Here is a 23018-nt window from a genome sequence, read left to right as displayed (position 1 = left end):
AGAGATGTAATTGGTGTGTGTGTGTGTGTATGCATGTGATCCATCGGGACAGTTGTGATTGGGGTGTGTGTGTGAGAGAGAGAGAGAGAGAGAGAGATCTATAGGGAGAGATGTAATTGGTGTGTGTGTATGTGTGTGTGTGTGTGTGTGTGTATGCATGTGATCCATCGGGACACTTGTGATTGGGTGTGTGTGTGTGTGAGAGAGAGAGAGAGAGAGAGATCCACAGGGAGAAATTTAATGTGTGTGTGTGGGTGTGTGTGTGAAGGAGAGAGAGAGAGATTCACAGGGAGAGATGTAATTGGGGGGTGGGGACACGTGCAAGAATAGGGACAGATGTGCCCAGAACTGAAACAGTGGAGGGTGGAGACCTTCAGGATCCTTTGAAACTCCCAGGTGGAATCCAGGTCGGACACACATCCTGAATGGACCTTTCCTGCCCAGCCAGGATATCCTGTGTTTGTCGAAAGGACCGCACAGGGAAGCCCTGACCATTGTCCTTCCCTAAATCTGCCAGTCAGCCCTTCCCCAGCCTGAGGCAGCCGCCAGACAGAGGAAGAGTAACTCTGGAAACGGTGTTATCAGCATCCTCCGTGGACTTCCTCACCTCCTCTCCAGCCCCATTAGCCCCAAGCTCCTAGCATCCTCAAACAGAAATTGGGGAAGCTGAGATGGGGTCATCGCCCCAGACCCAGCCCCCTCTCTTTTGCCAAGCCCTAGCCCTGCGCAGCTCTGAGTGAGCAGCTGAAGGCTGCGGGCGGGAATCTGGAGCAGGAGATGGAGCCCCAGCTGGGGCCCAAGGCTGTCGGCCTCTGCCCAGGCCGCCTAGTGCTGCTGCTGTGGGTCTCAGCCCTGAGCTGTTCTCTTTCCTCGCTGGCTTCTCCCTCTCCTTCTCTGGTGCCCCGAAGCAGAACCAGCTACAGTTTTGGAAGGACTTTCCTCGGTCTTGATAAATGCAATGCCTGCATCGGGACATCAATTTGCAAGAAGTTCTTTAAAGAAGAAATAAGGTCAGAATCTCCGTTCGATAATTCGGAGGGGCAAACTCCTGTTCTCTTCACTTGATGATGGCCAGGAGGCAATTTCAGTGGGGGGAGCTGAAGCAAAGTCATGTAATCAGAGCAGTGATGGGTTGAAGTTGGGGTGAGAAGGGGGAAAAGGAATGAAGTTAAGTGCTAGCCCTAAATGCTAAATCCAAAGTTTTCTTTTGAAGTGGGAGCTTAAAGTGTCCTTTTCTATGAATGGAGTAGCCCAGGATCATTGATTTACCAAGTTCATTTCTCATAAAAAGAGGGAAATAGAATTAATAGAAGGCCTACTATGTGGTGGACATTTTAAAGCTTATTTTTTATTCTTTCCACATCACCATCCTAGAACGTTAATGTTTAGCACTCATTACTTAAAGAGTGACCAGAGCAAGATTAAGTGACTTGCCCAAGGTCACCACCTAGTAAGGGGCAGATCTGGGATTCAAACCAGGGCAGTTTACTTCAAAGTTTTGAAACCAATTTTCTTATCCAGAGGACAACCCAAGTTTATTGAATGGTGATGCATTTGGAGCTCACCAAAGGATGGTATCACACTCTGGAGTTCAAGCCTGTCAGTACAGAGTCAATGAGTCTTGACGACAGTCAAGACCCAGTAGGTGCTCCAGTGGCATTGCTGTAACTCTTGGTCATTGTCCTCAAGGGGCTCAGGAGGAGAGAGCCATGTTACAAATAACAATAATAAGATGTGGCCTGAAATATACAGGATCTCCGGGAGTTCTAAGGAAGGGGGATATTAATTCTAAATGGGGGCTGGGGAAAGCATTCAGAGCAAGGCCTTTAAAGGGTGAGCCAAAATTTAGGAAATAAGCTTAAGGTAGAAGGACCAGCTAAAGCAATGGCCCAGGGTGTGGGGAGAGGAGAGAAGCACTTAGTGGTTGGAGCACGGGACCAATGTGGAGGAGTGGTCAAGGAAGCTATTGGAAGAGGCAGATGGGGAAGGGGCCTCGAATGCCATGCCAAGGAATTGGGACCTTCACCCGTGGGCCAGCAGTTCCCCGCCTCTTCGAGACCTTTTGTAATAGGCCTTTTCTCCTCAGCCCTCCTCCAGGAACCTATCTGAGGCATGTAAGATTTGGTGACCAAACAAACAGCATTAATTTACAATAATTTGATTTTCAGTCTGTACTAACCGAAGACATATTTGATTATTCAACTAAATTACTAAACAGATATAATGAATGGAAAATATCAATAAAAAATGTGGAGCTTTTGCGAGATGATAGATATTGTATTGATGTGGACTTTCCCCATTAGGTCTTATTTTTTTTAAAGATTTTATTTATTTGCCAGAGAGAGAGAGAGAGAGAGAGAAAGCGAGTACACACAAGTAGGCAGAGAGGCAGGCAGAGGCAGCGAGAGAAGCAGGTTCCCTGTCGAGCAAGGAGCCAGATGCGGGACTCGATCCCATGACCCCGGGATCATGATCTGAGCCAAAGGCAGCTGCTTAACCCACTGAGCCACCCAGGCATCCCCCCATTAGGTCTTTTTTTAAGGCATCTCTAATGGTGAAGAGTTGAAAGACTTTCCAACTGGTGAAACTCTATTGCAGGCAATGGCAAAGGAGTTTAGTGGGGTAGAGATAAGATGAGACTTGTGTTTTGGAAGAATCTTCTGGAAGGCAATGTGAGTCCGCCTTTGATTCATGTTATGATCTCAAGGTCCCAGATTGGAGCACCACCGTAGGCTTCCTGCTCAGTGGGGAGTCTGCTTCTTCTCCCTCTGCTCCTCCCCTGCCACCCTGCTCATGCACTCTCTCTCACTCTCAAATAAATAATTTTTTAAAAAAATAAAAAATAATAATAATTTTAAAAAGGAAAGCAGCGTGCAGGATGGATTGGTTGACATTGGCAGGGGCAGCCGGGTCAGTTCTCCTAGCCCAGGAGAAAGGTCAGTGGGAACAACGCAGGCCAGGAAGGATGCCAGTGGGTTCAGCTAGAGAAGTCATTTTGTTGACCAACTCAGTGTGACAGAAAGATGGGAATGTTGAAAGTGAACACAAGATTGCCATCCCGCCTAAGAAACGGGATGGGAAGGAACAAGAACATGGATGAAGTGGGGCTGATTCCTCAAAGAAAGGAAGTGGGGAGAACATGGACAGATTTTTCTGACAGGAGGGAGGGCCATTATGGGAGTCAACAGGAGAGTCCGAGGGTCACATCCTCCCCAAGGTAACTAAATAAGAGTATATGAATCGTATAGTTGACTCTTCACCAAGTGGCAATAAATGAAATTTTTCTCACCAGGCAGGTATTGGCTGAATTTTCCCTGAATTCCCATTTCCCCACATGGGTTTGTGTTCCATTCAAGTTCAGGATATTACCTCAGCTCCCTCAGAATTTATGTTCCATGTGCGTCCGAAAGGGATGTGTCCAGAGACAGGCAGGAAAGCACTGGATGGGGCAGGTTGCGGTTTAGGGTTCTCCACGTTGAGAACGTCCATTCCTCAAGTTCAGCTGCAGAGAGAGACAGTGAGTGGTTGTGGGGACGTGGACTTGTTTATAGTTCTTTACAGCAGAAGCAACTGTTTCTTTATTTTAAAAGTAATAGCTATTTATTTTAGAATTTTCAAGAAATATCAAAGAAAGCACAAAATGAAAATCATGTATAATTCCTCCTTCATTATATATCCTTGCCCCTTTTTTCTAAGTATGGATTTAAATTTTTCTTCAGCAAAAATGTGATCATCCTATGTACACTTTTCTATAAACTTTAACTTAACAGTATATCAGGAACATGTTTCCACATTACTAACTGTTCTTCAACGTCAGCCATAGAGGCATTTTTCTAGATTGTCTCCTTTGGCAAGGAAAACAAAAGTAAAATTAAACTCTTGGGACTGCACCAAAACAAAAAAACCTTTGCACAGCAAAGGAAACCAGCAACAAGACAAAACAAAAAAAACAACCCACCAAATGGGAGAAGATAGTTGCAAATGATACAACCACAATATGATTTTCAATGGCTTTGCGGTATTCAATCACATCAGTCAACCGTAATTTAACTAATCCACTGCTGTGAGACAGCTAGGTATTTTTTTTTATTTTCAGTATTATAAACAGTGTTATGCAGAACATCCTTATTGCTAAATTTTTGTGCACATCAATCATAAATTCCTATGACAGATTCTCAAAAGTGGAAAATTCTGGGTCACCAAAAAAAGTGCATTTTTAGGAGACTTTATATATGTATATATCTCCAAATGGAGACTTCTACCTATAGAGCTCACTTCTTGCATGCTCACAAATATTTAATATTACTGCTATTCTTAGTTTGTATGTCTTCTGAGTTCAGCCTTTTTCTTCAGGCTTACTGGTCATTTCTTTTAAGGGGTGGGCTTGTAGAATTCATTTCTTTAAATTAATTAATTTTTTATTTAAATTCAATTAGCCAACATATAGTATGGGCCATTTCTATTTCTTTTTTTTTTTTTAAGATTTTATTTATTTGACAGACAGAGATCACAAGTAGGCAGAGAGGCAGGCAGAGAGAGAGAGAGAGAAGGAAGCAGGCTCCCTGCCGAGCAGAGAGCCCGATGCGGGACTCGATCCCAGGACCCTGAGATCATGACCCGAGCCGAAGGCAGCGGCCTAACCCACTGAGCCACCCAGGCGCCCCCCATTTCTATTTCTTGTTTGCTAAATTGTCTGTAAGTTCATATCTTTACCTCTCTTTCTAAGAGTGTTCCCTTGTTCATCTCCAAATATTTTCCCACTTTAACAAATGACTATGATGATAACATTAGGAAAAGGCCCAACCAAACTCTCAGATGAACACATCTTTCCTTCTAACCCTTATCTTCTCTTTGGCAAAAATGCTAATGATAAATTTGTTGCTTCCCATACCCAACCGTTAACCTTTGAACATTTCCATGTTTTGGGTACCAGTTTCCCCATGCGTTCCTTGTCGACTTTCAAGTCCTGAATGAAAAAAAGTTAAGGAAAGCCAGAAAAAAAGAGTAAACCTGATTGACATAGTCTTCCTGCTGAAAACGTACCTATCTGTGAATTCGTAATCAATCGTGCCAGCTGGCGAGATCAACCAGGAAACTGATCGATCAGAATTCATCTATGTGCAGGTCATAGGTTGGGGAGAAAGGTGGAGGCGGGGGACTTAACAGCAGTATTTCTGATCAAATTACTCCTAGGGATTCCTGGCCTCTCACCAAGACAGGTGCTTTTCCTGCCCTTCCTTCCTGTATTCACTTGGACTTGCATCCCCACCCCCCAACTCCGAAAGTCTAAAAAGAAGTTTAAATGCTTCTGAGTAGTGGAGGGGTTGCAGTAAAATAAGTTAATCATTAGGCTCGTTTTTGCCTTCTCTTCTCCATTGCCCTCATCTGTCTCTTTTATCTCAGAAGATCATAGTAATGATTGCTTTAACTCACTTTCTGGAATTAAGTCGGGGTCTCAGGAGCTGCAGGGCCCCAGAGCTTATGGCAAAAACATCCATGTACACATTCCGTCATCCACGCATGCGCCCATCCACTCATTAACCCATTCATTCAAGCATCCATTCATGCATCCTTCCACCCAACCATCCCTCTGCAGCCAGCCACCTAGCTAGTCCTCCTCATTTCCCTCCATTCACTAATCATCCCTCTATACATCCAAAAACACATCCATCCATCCATCCATCCATCCATCCATCCTCCTAAAATACACTGGGCACAAACTTCACACCCAGCCCTCTGCTAGGCACTGAGTGACCAAGTTGAAGGAAGCCCAGTTGTAGCCTTGTAGCAGGAGTTTAGTTTCCACTGGGAAAACAGTGATGACACTGGGAAAATGGAAGAAAGTATCTCAGACAAAGGGATGGGCACATGCCCAGGTGAGTCGAAGCTCTGAGGTGCAAAATGCCATGGCTTAGCCAAGGATGATCACTGATTCGGTGAGAAAAAACAAGGTTGGAAGGGGGAGCAGCAGGAGATGGGCCCAGAAAGAACGCTGTGAATTGCTCTAAGTAGTGTGACAGGTGTCCTGAGAGCTTTGGGGAAGACGCTGGATGCTTTAAGAGTTCTAGGCAGACCTGAGGGATGGAGAAGAAGAAAGGGAGGCAAGAAATATTTAAGAAGGCATGTCTACAAACTTAGTGTTTGACAGAATGCAAGCATGAGGAACATGCTAGAGAAAAGAGTGTTTTATTCTCATTGCAGCACTGTCGCTCTGCCCCACACCTCCACCCTGTCTTCCATGTTGAGGGGCTTGGGTAGACTGGACCACACGAAATTTTTGCTTTCTTCCAGCTCTGGAAACTATGATACTCCTAGCTACGACCCCTAATAATGTTACCTACCAATCTGTTCCCACAAACAAAGTCATAGAAAGGACGACAGGGGACTAGGCCATGGCAAAGCACTTGAGATTGTGAGTTCTGGAGTCTTGAATGCCGCTTCCTCCAATTTCTGGTTGTATGACTTTGGACAAATCACGTCTCTGTGCCTCAGTTTCTTCATCTGTATGATTAAGAATACTACTGACTTCACAGGTTCACTGCCAGGTTTAACTGAATAATTACACATGAAGCATTTAGCACAGTGACTAGCATGCCTAAGTGTTTCATACATGCGTGTTGTGACAATTGATGTCTAAGAGAGCTACCTATCATAAATCCTCGGTCACGGCCTTTCAAGGGGTTAAACCCCCAGGAACAAGAGCAGCTATAGGAAACAAGCAGATAGGCCTGCCTCGGGACCCTCTGCTCTTCTTTATCATCTTAGAGGGGAGGATCATTCCCAATGGTTGTCCTGAGAAAACCGGTAAAATTGACTCACTGCTGATTTATAATGTTTCATCTTTTTTTAATTTTTTTTATTTATTTATTTTTTAAGATTTTATGTATTTATTTGAGGGAGAGAGCATGAGCTGGGGAGAGGCAGAAGGAGAGGGAGAAGCGGGATCCCCGCTGAGCAGGGAACCCAATGCAGGGCTCGTCATATGGTTCCAAGACCCAGCCATTAGTCAGAAGTTGGGCTGTTTCTAGAACCAATGTTGAGGAAGGGGAAAGATCATGGGCTCTACTGACTGATGGCCCTGGATCTGCACCTCTGCTCGGCAATGTATTGTCTGAACTTGAGCGAGGTCCTTAAGCTCTGTAAGCCTCTGTAAGCTCCCCCTGCTTGTGTGCATGCTCTCTCTTTCTGTCAAATAAATAAATTTTTTACAATCTTTAAAATATATATATATTAAAAGAAAAAATAAATAAAATAAAAGGGCCCTTCTTCCAGGTTTGACAGCTGGCTGGCCTCCCCCCTTGGACTGCCTCCTGACTACCTGCCTTCTTACCCTGCAAATTACTCGGATGATTCCAAAACCTGGCGCCCCGTGGAGGTCTCCAGGCTGGCCAGCAAACAGCAGAGTGACATCTCGGACAGGAGAATCTGTGCCTCTGCGGCAGCCCCAGAAACCTGCAGCATCGAGCGCATCCTGCGGAAAACCAGGAGGTTCCAGAAATGGCTGCAGGCCAAGCGTCTCACACCGGATCTGGTGCAGGTGAGTGTGCTGGTAGTGGGGTGGAAGACAAAGGGGCAAGGCAGAGGGAGACATCTATTCTCAGTTCCGTGTGGGGAATAGGAGTCACGGCCCGTCTGAAGTGGGACCAAACCATGTCAAAAAGCAGAGTGGCTTGTGACAAGACGGCAACTAGACAGCTTTTTTTTTTTTAAGATTTTATTTATTTATTTGACAGAGAACACAAGTGGGCAGAGAGGCAGGCAGAGAGAGAGAGAGAGAAGCAGGCTCTGCACTGAGCAGAGAGCCCGATGCAGGGCTCGATCCCAGGACCCTGGGATCATGACCTGGGCTGAAGGCAGAGGCTTTAACCCACTGAGCCACCCAGGCGCCCCTATACAGCTTTATTTACAGGGACCTTTCCCCTTGTCATCCTCCACTCTCGCTGACATGACACACACCACCCCCCCCCACCGTCGCAACTATTTGGGAAACAATTTCTGACTGCTCTCTCTGGTCTGAAGAACCCACGGCTGACCCTCATCAACCTTCCTCCCCCCCCCCCCCCCAGGGTTTAGCTCACCCTGCAACCTTCTTGGGGAACCTTTGCCAACCTCCAGACCATGCCCTCTCTTGGAAGCTCTTCTAGATACCCTGTTTCACCATCCAGAAAGCCCATTTTAAACATCAGCTTCCTCGTCCAATGCCCACCAGAAAGAAGAACCAAACCTGAGTCATGGCATAAACAGGCTCTGCTAATACAGCTCCCTCTTCCCATCTGAGAGCTCCCACTAGCTCCCTGCTGTAGGCTGCCTCCAGGACTTGAGCACATCGCTGATGCCCTCATACCTTGCTTTGGTTCCCAATCCCTGTGCTCTGGTCCCCGGGATCCTGATTCCTCGCCCAAACCAGCACAACCATGTTCCTCCCTACACACCCCACTGGGCCACTGATGGCAGAAGGCGCCCCCTCAGAGGACTGAGGGGTGTCTCTCCTTCAGTCAAGATGGGAAAGAAGAGTTTCACCCCAACCTCCCTGCCATGACAAGGCTGGAGAACACGAACTGACCCCGTCCAGGGGATGCCGACGCTGCCTCTTGCACTCCCCAGACCACAAGCCCCCTTTACATGGACACCTGAGGCTGCCTGAGGGACTTCTGAGCACTCAGACCTTCCCTTGGCCTCATCAAGACGAGGGACACCAGCAAAGAACCAGTCCCTGGATGTATCATACATGACATAAGACCACCTGGCTTTGTTTTTGGGCTGTGTGAGCACTGCTTTGCAATCAGGAGTAATCAAGCTGTGGAAACATGGCTGCCATCTGACATCGAGCTTTCCAGTGGGAGCATTTTGCACCCTGCACTCTATGAATCTCACTGCTCTGGGGTGGGGCGAGAAGGAGCCCAAGAAGTCAAGCCATTCCCAGGCCAAGGAGGTGGTGGTGGGATCCAACATTCATGTCTTGGAGTTTGCACAGGAGACAGGAAGTGGAGGAGGCTCAGGTGAGAAGAACCCACCCACCCCTTTCTGGGGCTGCTCAACACTGAGCAGAACCCGTTAACAGAAAGAAGACAGATAACAAAGCCCCCACCATGGTCCACACCATACATAAAATCTCCCTGTGCCTCTCTTCCTGCACCAGTAGACAGACCCTCCACGCACTGGCCTGGGTACCTGTCATCTGCCATTTGTTGGCCACAGCAAGTACCAAGCCACAGGAAGGACCAATGTGAGACCTTTTCCACTTTGCCTCAACTTTATGCTCAGGAACAAGTGAAAGTCCCCAGGAAAATCTAAACAAGATACACATGGAATTGTTTGAGAACCCCCTCAAAAATCCCATCACCTCTTCTTGTCCCCATCATGGACAGGTCCCACGCTAAAGGACACAAATCCCCTAAGGTACTGGTTCCAGACTTACCTCCACTCAGGATCCTGGACAACGCACCAAAGGACATCTGGGGGGCTCAGGATACACTTGAGATCCCATAGAAAGTGGCCAGACTGACTTTGAACTAAGGAAAGCTCCCTCTTTCCTTCAGCTTCTAGAGATTTCCATAATAACAACCCCCCAGGGATTACCCCAGCCCCCCACCCCAGCAAGTCCAAAGCAACCTTCCCAGCACATCTAGCATCACCCACCATGATGAGTGTAGACACTGGGTTTAGATAAAAGATCTCTAGGTTCCAGAAACTCTTCCTGAGCTCTGCCACTCGAAGGTGGGGTGAAACAGGAAGGAGCAGAGACCCAGGAAGAACAAAGAGCTGCCACTTCCTGTGCTCCTGGTCAACAAGCTTCAACACTGTGCTTTATCTTGGGGACACAAAATGAATCTGACACAAGCTCCACCTCCAGGAGCAGGTGGCCCAACAGTGAGTACAGGTAAGAACACAAACCACCACAAAGCAATGTGGTAGATGTTACGGTGATTCTCAGTAAGGAAACAGAGGACAAACCATTGACTTGGGTCCTTCACTCTTCAACCAGGTGACCTGGCCTTTAAGCGCAGGACTTCTCTGCTTTGCCCCAACATCCTTCCTCCCAAAGTGAGTTGGGGAGGGAGGCCTGATGGATGATCTCCAAGAACATCCCAGCTCTGACATTCTCCGACTTGAGATGACTCTGCTTCACTTATTTTTTAACAAATCCTGATGAACGACTGCCGTCAGCAGGTGCTCTGATGGGTTCCTTGATTTCCTACTTCTTTTTTTAAATTTTATTTATTCATTTGAGAGAGAAAGAGAGAGAGAGAACATGAGCAGAGGAGAGAGGCAGGGGCAGACTCCCCGCTGAGCAGGGAGTCCAACAGGGGGCTCAATCCCAGGACCCGGAGATCACAACCTGAACCAAAGGCAGATGCTTAACCCACTGAGCCACCCAGGAGCCCCTTGGTTTCCTACTTCTCAAAGGGCAGCAAATAGTGTCTCTCCTACCCAATTCATTCATCCTAATGAGCTAATAAGTACAAAGATGTTTTAGAAAAAGTCCATCGCCATCGAAATACACGGCAATGTTATTATACTGAGAGATCTCTTTCTTCAGTGTGTTGTGCTAAAATCTGCTCGACCAATTTCATCCTCTCACTCTAACATGCAGCCAAACCAGGTTTCCTTCTTTTTGCCAAAAGCACATCCATTAACAACACCCCATTAAGACACATCCAAAGCCACAACCATTTTCACTTTCTAGCTAACTCATCTTTTCATCCCCACCGGAGATTTTTTCTTTCTTTTTTTTTTGAATTTAAATTCAATTATCCAATGTAAAATACATCATTATTTTCCTTTTCTTATTAAAAAAAAATGAAAAATATCAGCAGCCATCTTATAAATGCTGAACAAAGTCCGTTTTTCCTCCATCTACCAAAGATCAAGGTTATGGGCACCCCGTTTGGAAACACTTCTTCCCTCTCCCGTCCTCCTTTCCAGAGACACTTCCACCTTAGGATTCCGCAGAATGGCCTAAGTGTTCTGCCCCTTTTCCCTCCCGGGCCTTATTCCAGGCAGCACCCAAGCTCCCACACTTTCCTTCTTAGCAAAACTCACCTCCCAGACAGTTTGAAATGGATCCGTCATCGCCAAAGGTGGGTGTGGGGGGAACTCACCTATCTGCCCCAGACAGTTGAAAATGAGTGTTCACACAAAAACTCACACGTGAATGTTCACGGCAGCCCTGGTCACAAGAGCCAAAAGGCGGGAACAACTCACACATCCATCAACTGATGGATGAATAAATAAAACATGTTATTGCCACACAATGGTCCTGATACCTGCTATCAGGGTAGCTTCAAAACATGAAGCTTCAAAACATTACGCTAAGTTAAGGAGGCCAATGCAGAAGGACAAATACTGGAGGATTCCCTGTAGAGGAGATGTCTAGAATGGGCAGACCCAGAGAGACAGAAAGCAGATTAACTGAGAGGGAGAATTCGGAATGAATGCTTCATGGGCACAGGGTGTCTGTTGAGGGTGATGGAAAAATCTTGGACTTAGAGAGTGGTGACAATTGTACAACCTTATGATTATACTAAAAGCCACTGAATTATACACCTTAAAATGGCTAGAGTGGTACATTTTAAGCTATGTGAATTTCACCTCAGCTTAAAAAAAAAAAAAAAGAAAAAGGAAGGATAAATCCCATAGAAACGTCACCAATCCTGTGACTTTATTCCCATGGAGCCCCAAGAGGTGATGGGCAGCAAATCCAATAATTTAATTCATGCTAGGATGTTAACAGCTAATAACATTTCACTGTGAGCTCTCCAAGAAAACCAATATGGTAATACTTGTCCATCCCATGACTATCTCACACCTTCCTAATACATCCTTGCATCCTCCCCCCACACACATACACACAAAATCCAGATGTGCCCCCAGAATCCTTCTCAGTGATGCTCCAGGCAAGTAGCCTATTTCCGGGGGACTGTTCATCCCAGATTTGGCCGAACAGCTCGGCTGGCCCCAGGAATTCTCTCAACCATGACTTGAGTGGGTGTTCCCTGATTTTCTCAAAAGCCACTTTCCAACCGGGATCTAGGCCAGGGCCCTCCAGTGTGTGTGTGTGTGTGTGCGCGCGCGCGCGCGCGCGCGCACGTTTGGAGAAAGGAGAAGGGGCCGCAGGGAACCCATAGGTTTGCTCAGAGAACTGACAAGGGAGAGAAGAGAAACAGTCAAAGAAATAAAAGAGAATTTAAAGGGTCGGGGGTGGGGTTGTGACCGGTGCAGGGCCTTCTGAACTTTGATGGTGAGCTCTGCTTATAAATAAATAAAGCCGGCTTGGATGAAAATCCCCAATAGTCAACAGCCAGGGAGTCCGTGCCTCCCCCACTCCTGCAGGGCCAAGAGCTGCTTTGTATTAAGGACACTTCCTCGAGTCACGAAAAATCAGGGACCAGAAAAATCAGCCAGAGGGTGAAACAGTGCAGTGTGTGTGTGTGTGTGTGTGTGTTTGACTTACGCTAATAAAACCGTGACTTTTCTGCTTCGAAAAACTGCATTGTTCTGTGGGAATATCCCACAGCCTAAATTACCAGCCCACAGACAGAACCACAGCCAAGAACACCACCCTGTTTATCATGATCTGCCTGTTCGAAAAACCACAAAGAAGGCTTCCTCTGCTGTTATGCCAAGTGCAAAGAGGCAACCACCCCAGCAGTGCGTGGCTAATCGGAGGAAAACACATATCCCCCATTGGGTCCGCCTCCCATGCCCTCAACTACTGGCTGCTTCTGACATTGTTCTCAACACAGACCCTGTTTTTCCCTCCAGTGGGAACAGAATCCGTGGCCACGCAGCCTGTTCTCCCACTAGGTGGCAGTATAGAGTCTTCAGGCCGCTACCTTCAAACAAGGATGGCTGGCAATTTTACTCCGCCCGTCTTGGTAATTTTTTAAAAAAGAGATAAGAGCAAATTTAGCAAAACACATGTTAACCATTTAATCGGAGTATGGTTTTAGAGGTAAATACTAAAATAAAACTCATTTGTACTTGTAGTTATTGTACCTGTACTTGAAGTTAATACTTACACTTGAAGTTAATTCAAAAATACTTAAGGAGGGTTTGCAGGACCTATGTGAGGCCCTAGGAGGGTATTAGGGTGTGGAGCCAAGGTCCCGGCACTCTGGGAGACGACACCCCGCTGGGGCGGGGAGCCCATTGTGATAGGAGACAGGTTATGATAACGTCTTTGAACGAAGATGAAAATCTTAAGTTAGAGTCACAGCTAGTTTTCAGACCATAAGGATTTTAATCTCTCACAGGCTACCAGGTCAAGGACCCTTCCAAAAAGTTACATTTTTTAAAAAAATAACATGGCCAGATTGATGCTAGAAAAAGAAAAATAGCTGATCCGTGGCCATACCATTTTCATACTGATCTAATAACAGAGTCAAAGATGAAATGAGTATCAATGAAAAAAGAAATATCAGCTAGCGACTAAAAGTGCCTGGCCAGTCCCACATAGGTCTATTCCCGGAACATCAGCACATACCCTCTGGCTGACCCATGTTTGGAGAGCAGAGGCCCTTCCGAGGTCCACTGTGGTCATGAGACTCTGCTTCCCATGACTCTTGGGTGGTACTCATGGTCCTTTGTTTGTGGCCCAGGGGAGTTTCAGGAGCCAATTGGAGAGAGATTACAGGTCTTGGATCTGAGCTCCGCCCAGCCCACTTTTCTCCCTTCAGTCACAGCACCGATGACAGTTGAAACAACTAAGGCTTTGGGTCATGGGTTTCATAGAGGATTGCAGGCACAGAGAGACTTCATTACCTCAGCATGTGCGACAACAACGTTATCTGGAATGGGATGGAGACTATTTCCAGCCTCCATTTTATCATAGGCTTGTGGAAAAGGGACTAACCGATCACTCAGCCTGTCTGCTCAAATGAGCCCCAAATTACTCCTGAGGGACCTTGCAAGTGAAAAGAAGACAGTGAAAGGTGTTCCCCACCTTGACGAAAACAAGTTGGGAAATTGAAGAGAGGCAAGAGAAGACTCAGGGAAGGTAGATGTGAGATGAGTCACCAGGGGTTCCTTCCCAGTGAGTTCCAGTGGAGAATAGATGCAGCCCAGTGAGTTCCAATGGAGAATAGAGGCAGCCCACAGCCAAGGCAGAACTAAAGGCTGGACAAACATCAAGATGGACCAGCCAAAGCAGGCTCTGCCTTCACGGGGCTCTCAGCTTTCCCTGGACTTGGCTGTTAGCCAGCCAAACCTGTTCTTCAATAAATCAAGCCATCCTTTGTTCTTGCTACGATTTCTTTCTTTGCTATTTCAATATCCCTATTTTGACATATGCTGGAACAAAAACGTTTGCTTGGCTCAGAGGCCTAAGAATTGGTTGTTTCTCTGCATATGCCTGCATAATACAAAGTAAACAGAGGTTGAACTATATAACATATGATAGATATCTAGAAAGACCATCACTTGAAAAAAATTAATGATGAAAATAACTAGTAAGTTGATTAGGTTCTAAAAACAGTTTCTTAGGCCACAAAACCTCTCAATAAATTTCAAAAGGTAGAAATAACATGGACCACTTTCTCTGATTAAAAGGCAATAGCAGGGAGTGCCTGGGTGGCTCAGATGGTTAAGCGTCTGCTTTGGCTCAGGGTATGATCCCTGGGTCCTCAGATCGAGCCCCCACGTTGGGCTCCCAGCTCAGTGGGGTGTCTGCCTCTCCCTCTGTCTCTCCCCCTGCTTGTGCTCTTCTCTGTCTCTATCTCTCTCTAAAACGAATAAACAAAATCTTTAAAAAAGCAAAATAAATAAAAGGCAATAACATCACACATTAACAATAATAAAAAGGGGGAGAAAAAAGAACCCTACCAAATCTGGAATTTTAAAACATTATCTTTGAACCACAAAGCAAATAACTGAAATTATAAATATATCAAGAAAATAACAATGATAAAATCTTTATATAGCCCCAATCTATGATTTAACCATTGCCCCATCACTGCTCAGAGAAGAACTGGACACCAATCCAGTGCTGTGTTAAGCAGCTATCGATACAACTTTGGTCATTAATGCGGAGGAATAATACAAACAGATTTAAAAATGAGGAATTACAGGGATGCCTGGGTGGCTTAGTCAGTTAAACGTCTGCCTTCAGCTCAGGTCATGATCTCCGGGGTCCTGGGATCAAGTCCTGCATCAGTCTCTCTGCTCAGCGCAGAACCTTCTTCTCCCTCTGCCTCTCCCCCTACTTGTGCTCGCTCTCTCTCTCTCTCTCTCTCTCTCTCTGTGAAATAAATAAATAAGACTCTTTTTTAAAAAATGAGGAATTACATGTCAACTTGGTCCTGACTCGGGGCCACTTACAACATTAAAAACTTTTCCAGTTTTGACAGCCCTTCTCCTCAAGGATTACCAAGAATTCTATGGAAAACTTGATTTGTAAACCTTTTCGATGGATTAAGTACAAAGCAAGTGTATTTATCCCTGGTTTATGTATATAAAAGCACGAACCACAGAGCAATGTATCAACCTGTTAAAGGTCAAGATAGATTTCTACCCACTGAACCATACATGTGTCCTAGACTCTTGGGGTTGAAAGAAACTTGAAAGCTTACTAATTGAAACTCTCGAAATATTTGCATCCTTTATCTTACCGTACAAAATGGAAAACTCACTACTTTAAGAAATAGCCTATTCCTTCTTTTGAACAGAACAAATCGTTAGACAGTTTATCCCAAATCTGTCTTCTGTTGGCTTTCGCTCATTTAAGTTATTAAGTTATTTTCACTCCTTGGAATTATATGTGACATTCCTCCCTTCCATATGTTTGCCCCTCGATCCTGGCTTCCCGGTCCAGATAATCCCCAATTCCCTTTCCCATCTAGGTCATTCCCTTCAAATTGATGCACATTAAACATTGTGTCAGCTAAAACCCCTGCTACAGCTAGACCTTCGTTTTCATTAAATACGATCTTCTTAGATTAAATCCATTACTCTAAGAGCCTGTCAACTTGATTCTGTTACTCATCATAGTCACTATCACCCAACTGCATATCACTATCCTGTGTTGATGAACACAGTTTTTATCTAGGTTCTAGTCATAAATAAAAATGTTAAACAGAGCAGGGAAAAAGAGAAAGTCTTCTTTCTCTATGGGGATTAATCCATGAATTCTCCTTACTGTTGAATGCTTCACTGAAGTCTACATGTTCTAAGTCTATTGCAGGTCTTGGATTAAAAATCAAATAATTGGGTCAGAGAAAAAAAGTGAAGTTAATCTAGAATGATTTTATTAAATGAATCCTATATCATAAAATTTAGCTATTTTCAAAGTTTTTAAATCAAAGGAGAAATTACATATTTAAAGGCAAAAATCTTAAGTGTACAGCTAAAGTTTTGCATGCGTTCCCTCATGTAACCGTGCTGCACGTCAAGACAGTGAACATTTCCAGCCCTTTAGAAGGCTCTTTCATGTCCCTGCCCTACAAAGACAACCCCCCTCAAAGGTAACCAATGGTACTATTTTCTTGAGACTCTCCTGGGTTTAGCTCTAAAAGATCCACATCCTAGGAAACCTTTCAATCCCAAGCAAACTGGAGCCACTGGTCATCCTACCCCCTCCAACGGTAACCACTGTTCTGACCTAAATCACCCTGAATTAGTTTTGCCTGGTTTTGAACTTCATTTTAATGAAATCACACAGTATATACTGAGCGTGGTGCTGTGTGCTATTGTCCATGTTGCATGAATCAGTAGTTTAGGTTTTTTTTCATCACAGTCTAATATCCCACTGTGTGATGATGTCACTATTTATTCATCCCACGGTTGATGAACATTTGGGCTGTATTTAGTTTGGGCAATTGTGAAGTAAAGCTGCTACAAACATTCTTATATATGTCAGTTGGTGGACATGAGTATACTTATGGAAATCAAATCGCCAGATGATGACACATACGTAGGGACTCGTTTAGTGGATCTTATCAGTCTTCCAAAGTGGTTGTACTGATTTCATCAAGGTTACATATATTCATTATAAAAACGTCTAAAGTATATATATTTTAAAATCCATAAGGAAGTAGGGGGGAAAAAAATCACTTAGAACCCACCCCCCAGAGGCCACCACTGTGAACACATTAAAGGTCTTCCTTCTAGTCTTTTTTCTAGTGTTATTAACTTAATTAAAAAGAAGTTGAGGAATTAGAAGTTGAATAAGTTGAAAAATTATAAGTTGAATAAATACATGGAAAATGCAGTATATGGAATGTTGCACATTCCTCTGTAACTTAATATGGTATCACATGCTCTTCCCATATCACTAATGAGGAGAAAAGTTGTCATGAGACACACAAAGAAAGGCCAAGGTGATAGGGTGGTTTTGTAACATGTCACCTTGGCCTGGCTGAAGTGCATTTCCCAGAATTCCCTTCCCTGTTAGTTTCCATTTCCAGTAGGTTACAGAAAGATTTCATTGGGAGTTTTGGAGGGCAGAAGGGAAACAGTGACCAGTTTTTAGCTCACACACAGTGTCCCCTCTGCTGGCTTCCCTTGTTGAGGTGAGGTCAATTATGTTAGGTCAAATCCCTGTTTTTTAAAAAAGAAGAAAAAACAACCTGGTGTTTCTGCTTCTCTGATTGAACCCTGAGCGACAGGGGTGGTACAACCTCGACAGAGAGGGGCTAGGGAGAAGGAGAATCCTGGAAGCCCTTCCCCCAAGCAAGCACAAAGCTAGTTTGAAGCCTTTTCTGATGATCAGGATTCTATCTGAGCTTTCTGGACCACAGGGCCTTTGCACAGCAGAAGCCACTGAACTCCTACAGAAGTTTCCACAAGCTTGCATGCGCAAGTGAGTTGTCAGAAGTACTTGGCATCCTGTCTTCTGATTTAAAAAGAAAGGTGGGGGTGGGGAAACCCAGCAGTCCATAAAACGAAATGGCCCAGTGGAGAATTATGACCAGCCTTGGCATACCTGAATCAAAATGACAGACCGTGAAATAATGTGTTTTCGTCTGCATCAGCCGCCCCGTCCATCCCAACTATCGGCTGAATTGCCTGCCACAAAGATTATCTCATCTGCCACAGTGAAAAATCTTTGAGCAGCTCACAAATTCTGCAGTGGCAAAGCCTGGGGCCCCACAGGGGGAGAAGATGGAAGATGAGATGGGAAGAGAGAAAGAGGAGGACGAAACTAGCCACCACTCCTATAGACAGGCTCATCCAATGTGTTGGCTACCCCATGGAAGAAGGAGCCACAACTGCTACCAAGTGAGCCTCTGGCTGCCGAAGGTTTGACAGCAAGGTGCACAGGGAGGCAAAGGAAGAAGGTGGACTGACCACAGCCTCTGTGCCACAGACACCAGGAGGGATGCTGTGGGGAATTCAGCAACAGTGGTCACCTATGGCAGGCACCACAAATGACGCACGTCTTCTTAAAAGGAAACAATTGTTTGTAACTTATTCAGGGATCAGAAGTTGCAGGGATCAGAACCTCCTCTGAACAATTTAAAGTATAAAGGGGGTTCGTTGTGCCAGAAGTACATCCACCAGGACCTCATGGAAACTAGGAAGTTCCAAGGCACCAACTCAGCCCAGCTCTGCCTCCAGGACAGCATTGTTTCTCATCTCTGCTTTCTTTTTGATGTCTGCTCCATCACCTTCTCGGCAGACTGGATCTCTCCATGTGGCCATGCTCCCCGCTCCTCCCCAATGTGACAAGACATTACCGTTCCCAGACTCACCACCCGCTGCCTGGCTCAGCCTCCCAGGAGTTGGGGGGTTGGAGCAGATGCCCCGAGTAAGTGCACCCTGGCACATCCATCCATCCATGACCAAGGATGTGAGTGTTAAGGACTTCCTGGGTGCCTGCTCCAGACTGGTTGCTGAGGAGATTACAGAAGTGTTGGTATTCAACGTCCCTGTCCATGAGCACCCGAGAGCTGAGGCACAATGGGGCCTGAGGCCCAGACTCCAGGAGAAGGAAGAAAATGAGGGCTTGGCTAGGTCAGGAAAGCTGCTTAGAGGACATTTGATTTGACCTGGGAGGGGAAGGATGGGCTGGGGGAAATGTCCCTGGCAGATCTTCCCAAGAATTAAAGAAATGCATGCCAGGGAAAGATGCAGAAACAAGAATAAGGTGTGAATTTGGCAAGTAGTTAAGTGTCAAGTCCATGATCACGGTGTGAGTCCACAGAAGTAAGTAGTTTTACAACAGCAGGACTGGGAGGCAGGTAGTGTTGATGTTCATTCTACAGGACAGCTGTTCTCAACCTCAAGTCTGCATCAGAATCTTCTGGAGGGCTCGTTAACACAGGCATTGCTGAGCCCCAGCTCCAGAAGTTCTGATGCAGCAGGTCCGGGGCAGGGACTGAGAATTTGCATTTCTAAAAGACAAGTGACTTGAGGACAGGGGACTTTTCCACAAATGGACCTAAAAGTAGTAGGCAGAGTGGTTGGCAAAGGGTCCACAGTGGGGTCGGGGAGGCTAGGTAACAAAAGTAAGGCAAGGCCAAACACACAGAACAGCAGCTGGTGAAGAAAGTAGCCAGGGCAGGGAGTGGGGGGAGGGGCATCCAAGAGGCACAAGCATCTGCTACTGGCCAGACGATGCCCAGGGTTCCTGGGGAAGTGAAGACGCCTTGCATCCCGGTCCTGCACTTGAGGCCTGGGGCCACAAGGGAGAGAGAGCAAACAGAAGCCCTGTATGAGGGAAGGAGTTCACCCAGAGTCAGAGGCCCTGTTTTGCATGGAAACGGGAGCTCTGCTAGACCCGGGCCCTCCTGTACCAGGGAAATATTCCATAGACCGCATCCTGCTCTGCACCACCAAACCTGTTTCATTGTTTTCATTTAATGTGTTCACATCAACACAACCTTCCCAGAGTAATCCACTGGGGGTGGAGGGGAAATCCAAAGCAAACTCCAAATTCTGGACCTGTTCCTGGCTCATTTCTGGTCTCTGCCTCTACTCTTCCAAGCCCTACTCTGTCATCAGTAACTGACGTGTAAGCTACCAGAACTGATGAGCCCAGGCCAACAGTAGCATAGAGAAGCTTCATTATGGGGGAAAGAGCCAATGGTAAATCATGGATGATGAGGGGACCAGCTACTGCACCAAGTTCCCTCCCTTCTCCAGTGCCAGTAACGGGGGCTAAGGATGGGCTGTGCCTGTAAAAGGACATGACTGAGAATGATGAGGACATTTTTAAATGTCGAAACTTTTTATTTTTTATTTATTTATTTTTAAAGTAGGCTCCACACCCAGTGCAGAGCCCAATGCGGAGCTTGAACTCCTGACCCTGACATCAAGACCTGAGCTGAGATCAAGAGTCAGATGCTTAATTGACTTGAGCCACCCAGTCACCCTAGATGTCTGAACTTTTTGAATCATCCAAATGGTTTCTCTCGAATAGTCGCTGGGGCAGTCAGCCCTTGCAGAATGAAAAGTTAACAAACCAAGAACCTTCGTGTAGTATCCGGGTTCCAGATGAGAAAAACAATCAGCAAGCACCTCAGGAAAAGGGGTGGGGAAGGAGGGAATCCATCTCCTGGAGTAGAAAAGAACTGTGAGCTATTTCTCGTAATAACAAAAACCAAATGGGTTTTCCTGGTTTTGAATACAATGCATCTTGAGGAAACATTCTGTAACTTTTGGTTTAATTACCCAGAACAATCCATACAGTCAGTGAATCATCATTGTTTTAATTACGACACGCTGATTAACTCTGATATATAATTAACCTAAACCCTGCTTCGAAAGCATATTTAACAACTAAATCATGTAAAATGTGTTCAAGTGTGTAACCAGAAAGTCAACTCAGAGGTTTATTAGCACTTGAATTTTCTCTTTTTCCCCCTGGGTAGTAGGAGAGCTTGATAACAGTAAATTCACTAAGAGTAAAAATTCATTTGTTCAAGATTTCCCTCAGAATCCAAATTGAGCTGGTCAGGGAAGACTCATCACTAGAAAAGCTGACATGTGATCTTTTTTTTTTTCCTGGTATCACTATATGGGTGTATTCATACATCTCAACACACAACGATGATAGCCTCTGGGGGCAATAACAGGAGCTCTTTATTCACTTTCACACTGTACAATTCCATATTGTTTGAATGTCTGACAATGAACGTGCACAGGATGGCCGAGTTTGGAAGCCTCTTTCCTCCCATTTGTTAAAGATGGTGTGGGCACTGTCTGTAGCCTAATCCGTTGTTGGAGAAGATGGTGGTGACCCTGGAAAAGGTTAAAAGGGGAAATAAATGGGGGCACCTAGGTGGCTGAGTCGGTGAAGCATCTGCCTTCAGCTCAGATCATGATCTAAGAGTCTTGGGACTGAGTCCCCCATCAGGCTCCCTGCTCAGCGGGGAGCCTGCTTTTCTCTCTCCCTTCACCCTTTCCGCCTGCTCGTGCTCAATTTCTCTCTCTCTCTCTCTCTCTCTCTCTCCTCTCTCTCTCCCATGAATAAATAAAATCTTAAAAAAAAAGTGGGGGGGGGGGGTGTCTGGGTGGCTCAGTCATTAAGCATCTGCCTTTGGCTCAGTTCACGATCCCAGAGTCCTGGGATTGAGCCCTGTGTGGGACTCCCTGCTCAGTGGGGAGCCTGCTTCTCTGTCTCCCTCTGCTTGCTATTCTGCCTGCTTGTATGGTCTCTCTCTCTCTCTCCCTCTCAGATGGAGAAATAAATTTTTTCAGTGGAATGAAGAATAAATAAATAAATATAATTAATAGGGAGGTAAAGTAACTTGAGTTAGCACATTTGCTGTCTTTAGCATGTTTCTCATAATTTGTGAACATGAAATAATATCTGTTTGCCTTATTTTTACATTCTATAAAGCCTTAGAAGAACAGATTCTGAGAAGGGAAAACTAAAACCCATTTCAGCATGAACTCTCCATTTGTTAGTTGCCTATGTCCTTGGCAAGAGAGGTCAGAGTCCCGAGTCCAGCTGTGCGTCAGCCATCTTCATGACCTCAGACTGCTGACTTCCAGTCTTTCAAAAGGAAAGCCATTCTTCTTTCCTTAGATTTTCTTCCTGAGAGCAGTTAGTGTTCTTTCTTCTACACTTTTATTTCCATCACAACAAGCGTTCAAATTTGTTCAGTCGTGGTAAATCTTGGCCTTCCGTGTAATATTTGCTTTTGGGAAACAGCCTAGAGTCATCCAGACCCAAGTGGTGTGATTAATATGGGAAATGAGTTTGAGGCTAGGATGATTCTAAGGCACGCGCTGTCTTCCTGAGCCCTCTTGCCTTTCCTGTGAGGTAGAAAATGCACCATCGTCTCAGTCGTGCCTGAGTCTCAGTCGGGCCAAGTTTCCAATCCAAACCTGTTGCCCTTCTCCCATGCCCCAGCTAACACACTCTTTGGAAAAGGAGTTTGGGGGTAAGGCCATCCCTGGCCTAAAACTGGGCCTGGAAGCTCCTGGGTGGCCTCACCCCAATCACCCCGGGTCATGGCACCCCTGCTTCTTGCCACAGCTCTGCCTCCATTCCCTCTTTCTCAGATGGATCCCAAATCTAAAGTCCAAAGTAAAAGTCAGGAAAATTGGCTTAGCTCTTCACTGATACCCTATTCCCACCAGGCACTCCCAATCCCATCAAAGATGGCCTTGCCCTGTTTGCCGAAGCATGTGGCCATGGAAGGAGAGGCTTCGGCTAGACAAGGACATAGGGCATAGAGAGGACCATGGCTGGTTAGAAGGTGCATCTCTAACGTGACAGTGATGACGCTGATACTGATGGCGATGATGGCTACGATGATTTGTACCATTTACTGAATGCGAAGCACTCACCTCTCGCCTTGCCAAGCCTTCCGCATGCATATTCTGTGAGGCTTGTAAATCGGCTCTGTGCTCAGTTCTCAAAGAGATAGCGGGACAAGGAGGATTATGGAACCTGAGCAACTTCTTTAGTCTTTCCACCATGTGAAAATGGACAAGTCAGCAGGGTGACTTCTGGCACTACTTCCTTGCTAAAATAACGAAAGGGGCAATCCTAGTATCTTCACCCACCCCTGACCCAACATCATAAGAAGTATAAAAATGGAGGCATCTAGGGGCACCCGGGTGGCTCA

General features: G+C 45.7%; 1 protein-coding gene across 1 annotated transcript in view; it reads left to right on the top strand.

The window, feature by feature from the left end:
• The first annotated feature begins 492 nt into the window (after nt 1-492).
• DIPK2B (divergent protein kinase domain 2B) overlaps nt 493-23018 on the top strand; it is a 33118-nt gene continuing 10592 nt past the window's right edge. Inside the window, exons 1-2 of the mRNA XM_004754940.3 lie at nt 493-1010; nt 7273-7537. Coding sequence (XP_004754997.1) covers nt 778-1010; nt 7273-7537 — 498 coding nt within the window. The 5' untranslated portion in view covers nt 493-777. The remainder of the gene's footprint in view (nt 1011-7272; nt 7538-23018) is intronic.

The sequence above is a fragment of the Mustela putorius genome, unplaced genomic scaffold (genome assembly GCF_011764305.1).
Source record: "Mustela putorius furo isolate JIRA1106 unplaced genomic scaffold, ASM1176430v1.1 tig00003836_pilon_pilon_pilon, whole genome shotgun sequence".
NCBI classification, from domain to species: domain Eukaryota; kingdom Metazoa; phylum Chordata; class Mammalia; order Carnivora; family Mustelidae; genus Mustela; species Mustela putorius.
Note: the sequence above shows the minus strand (reverse complement) of the source record. Positions and strands in the feature narration are given on the sequence as shown.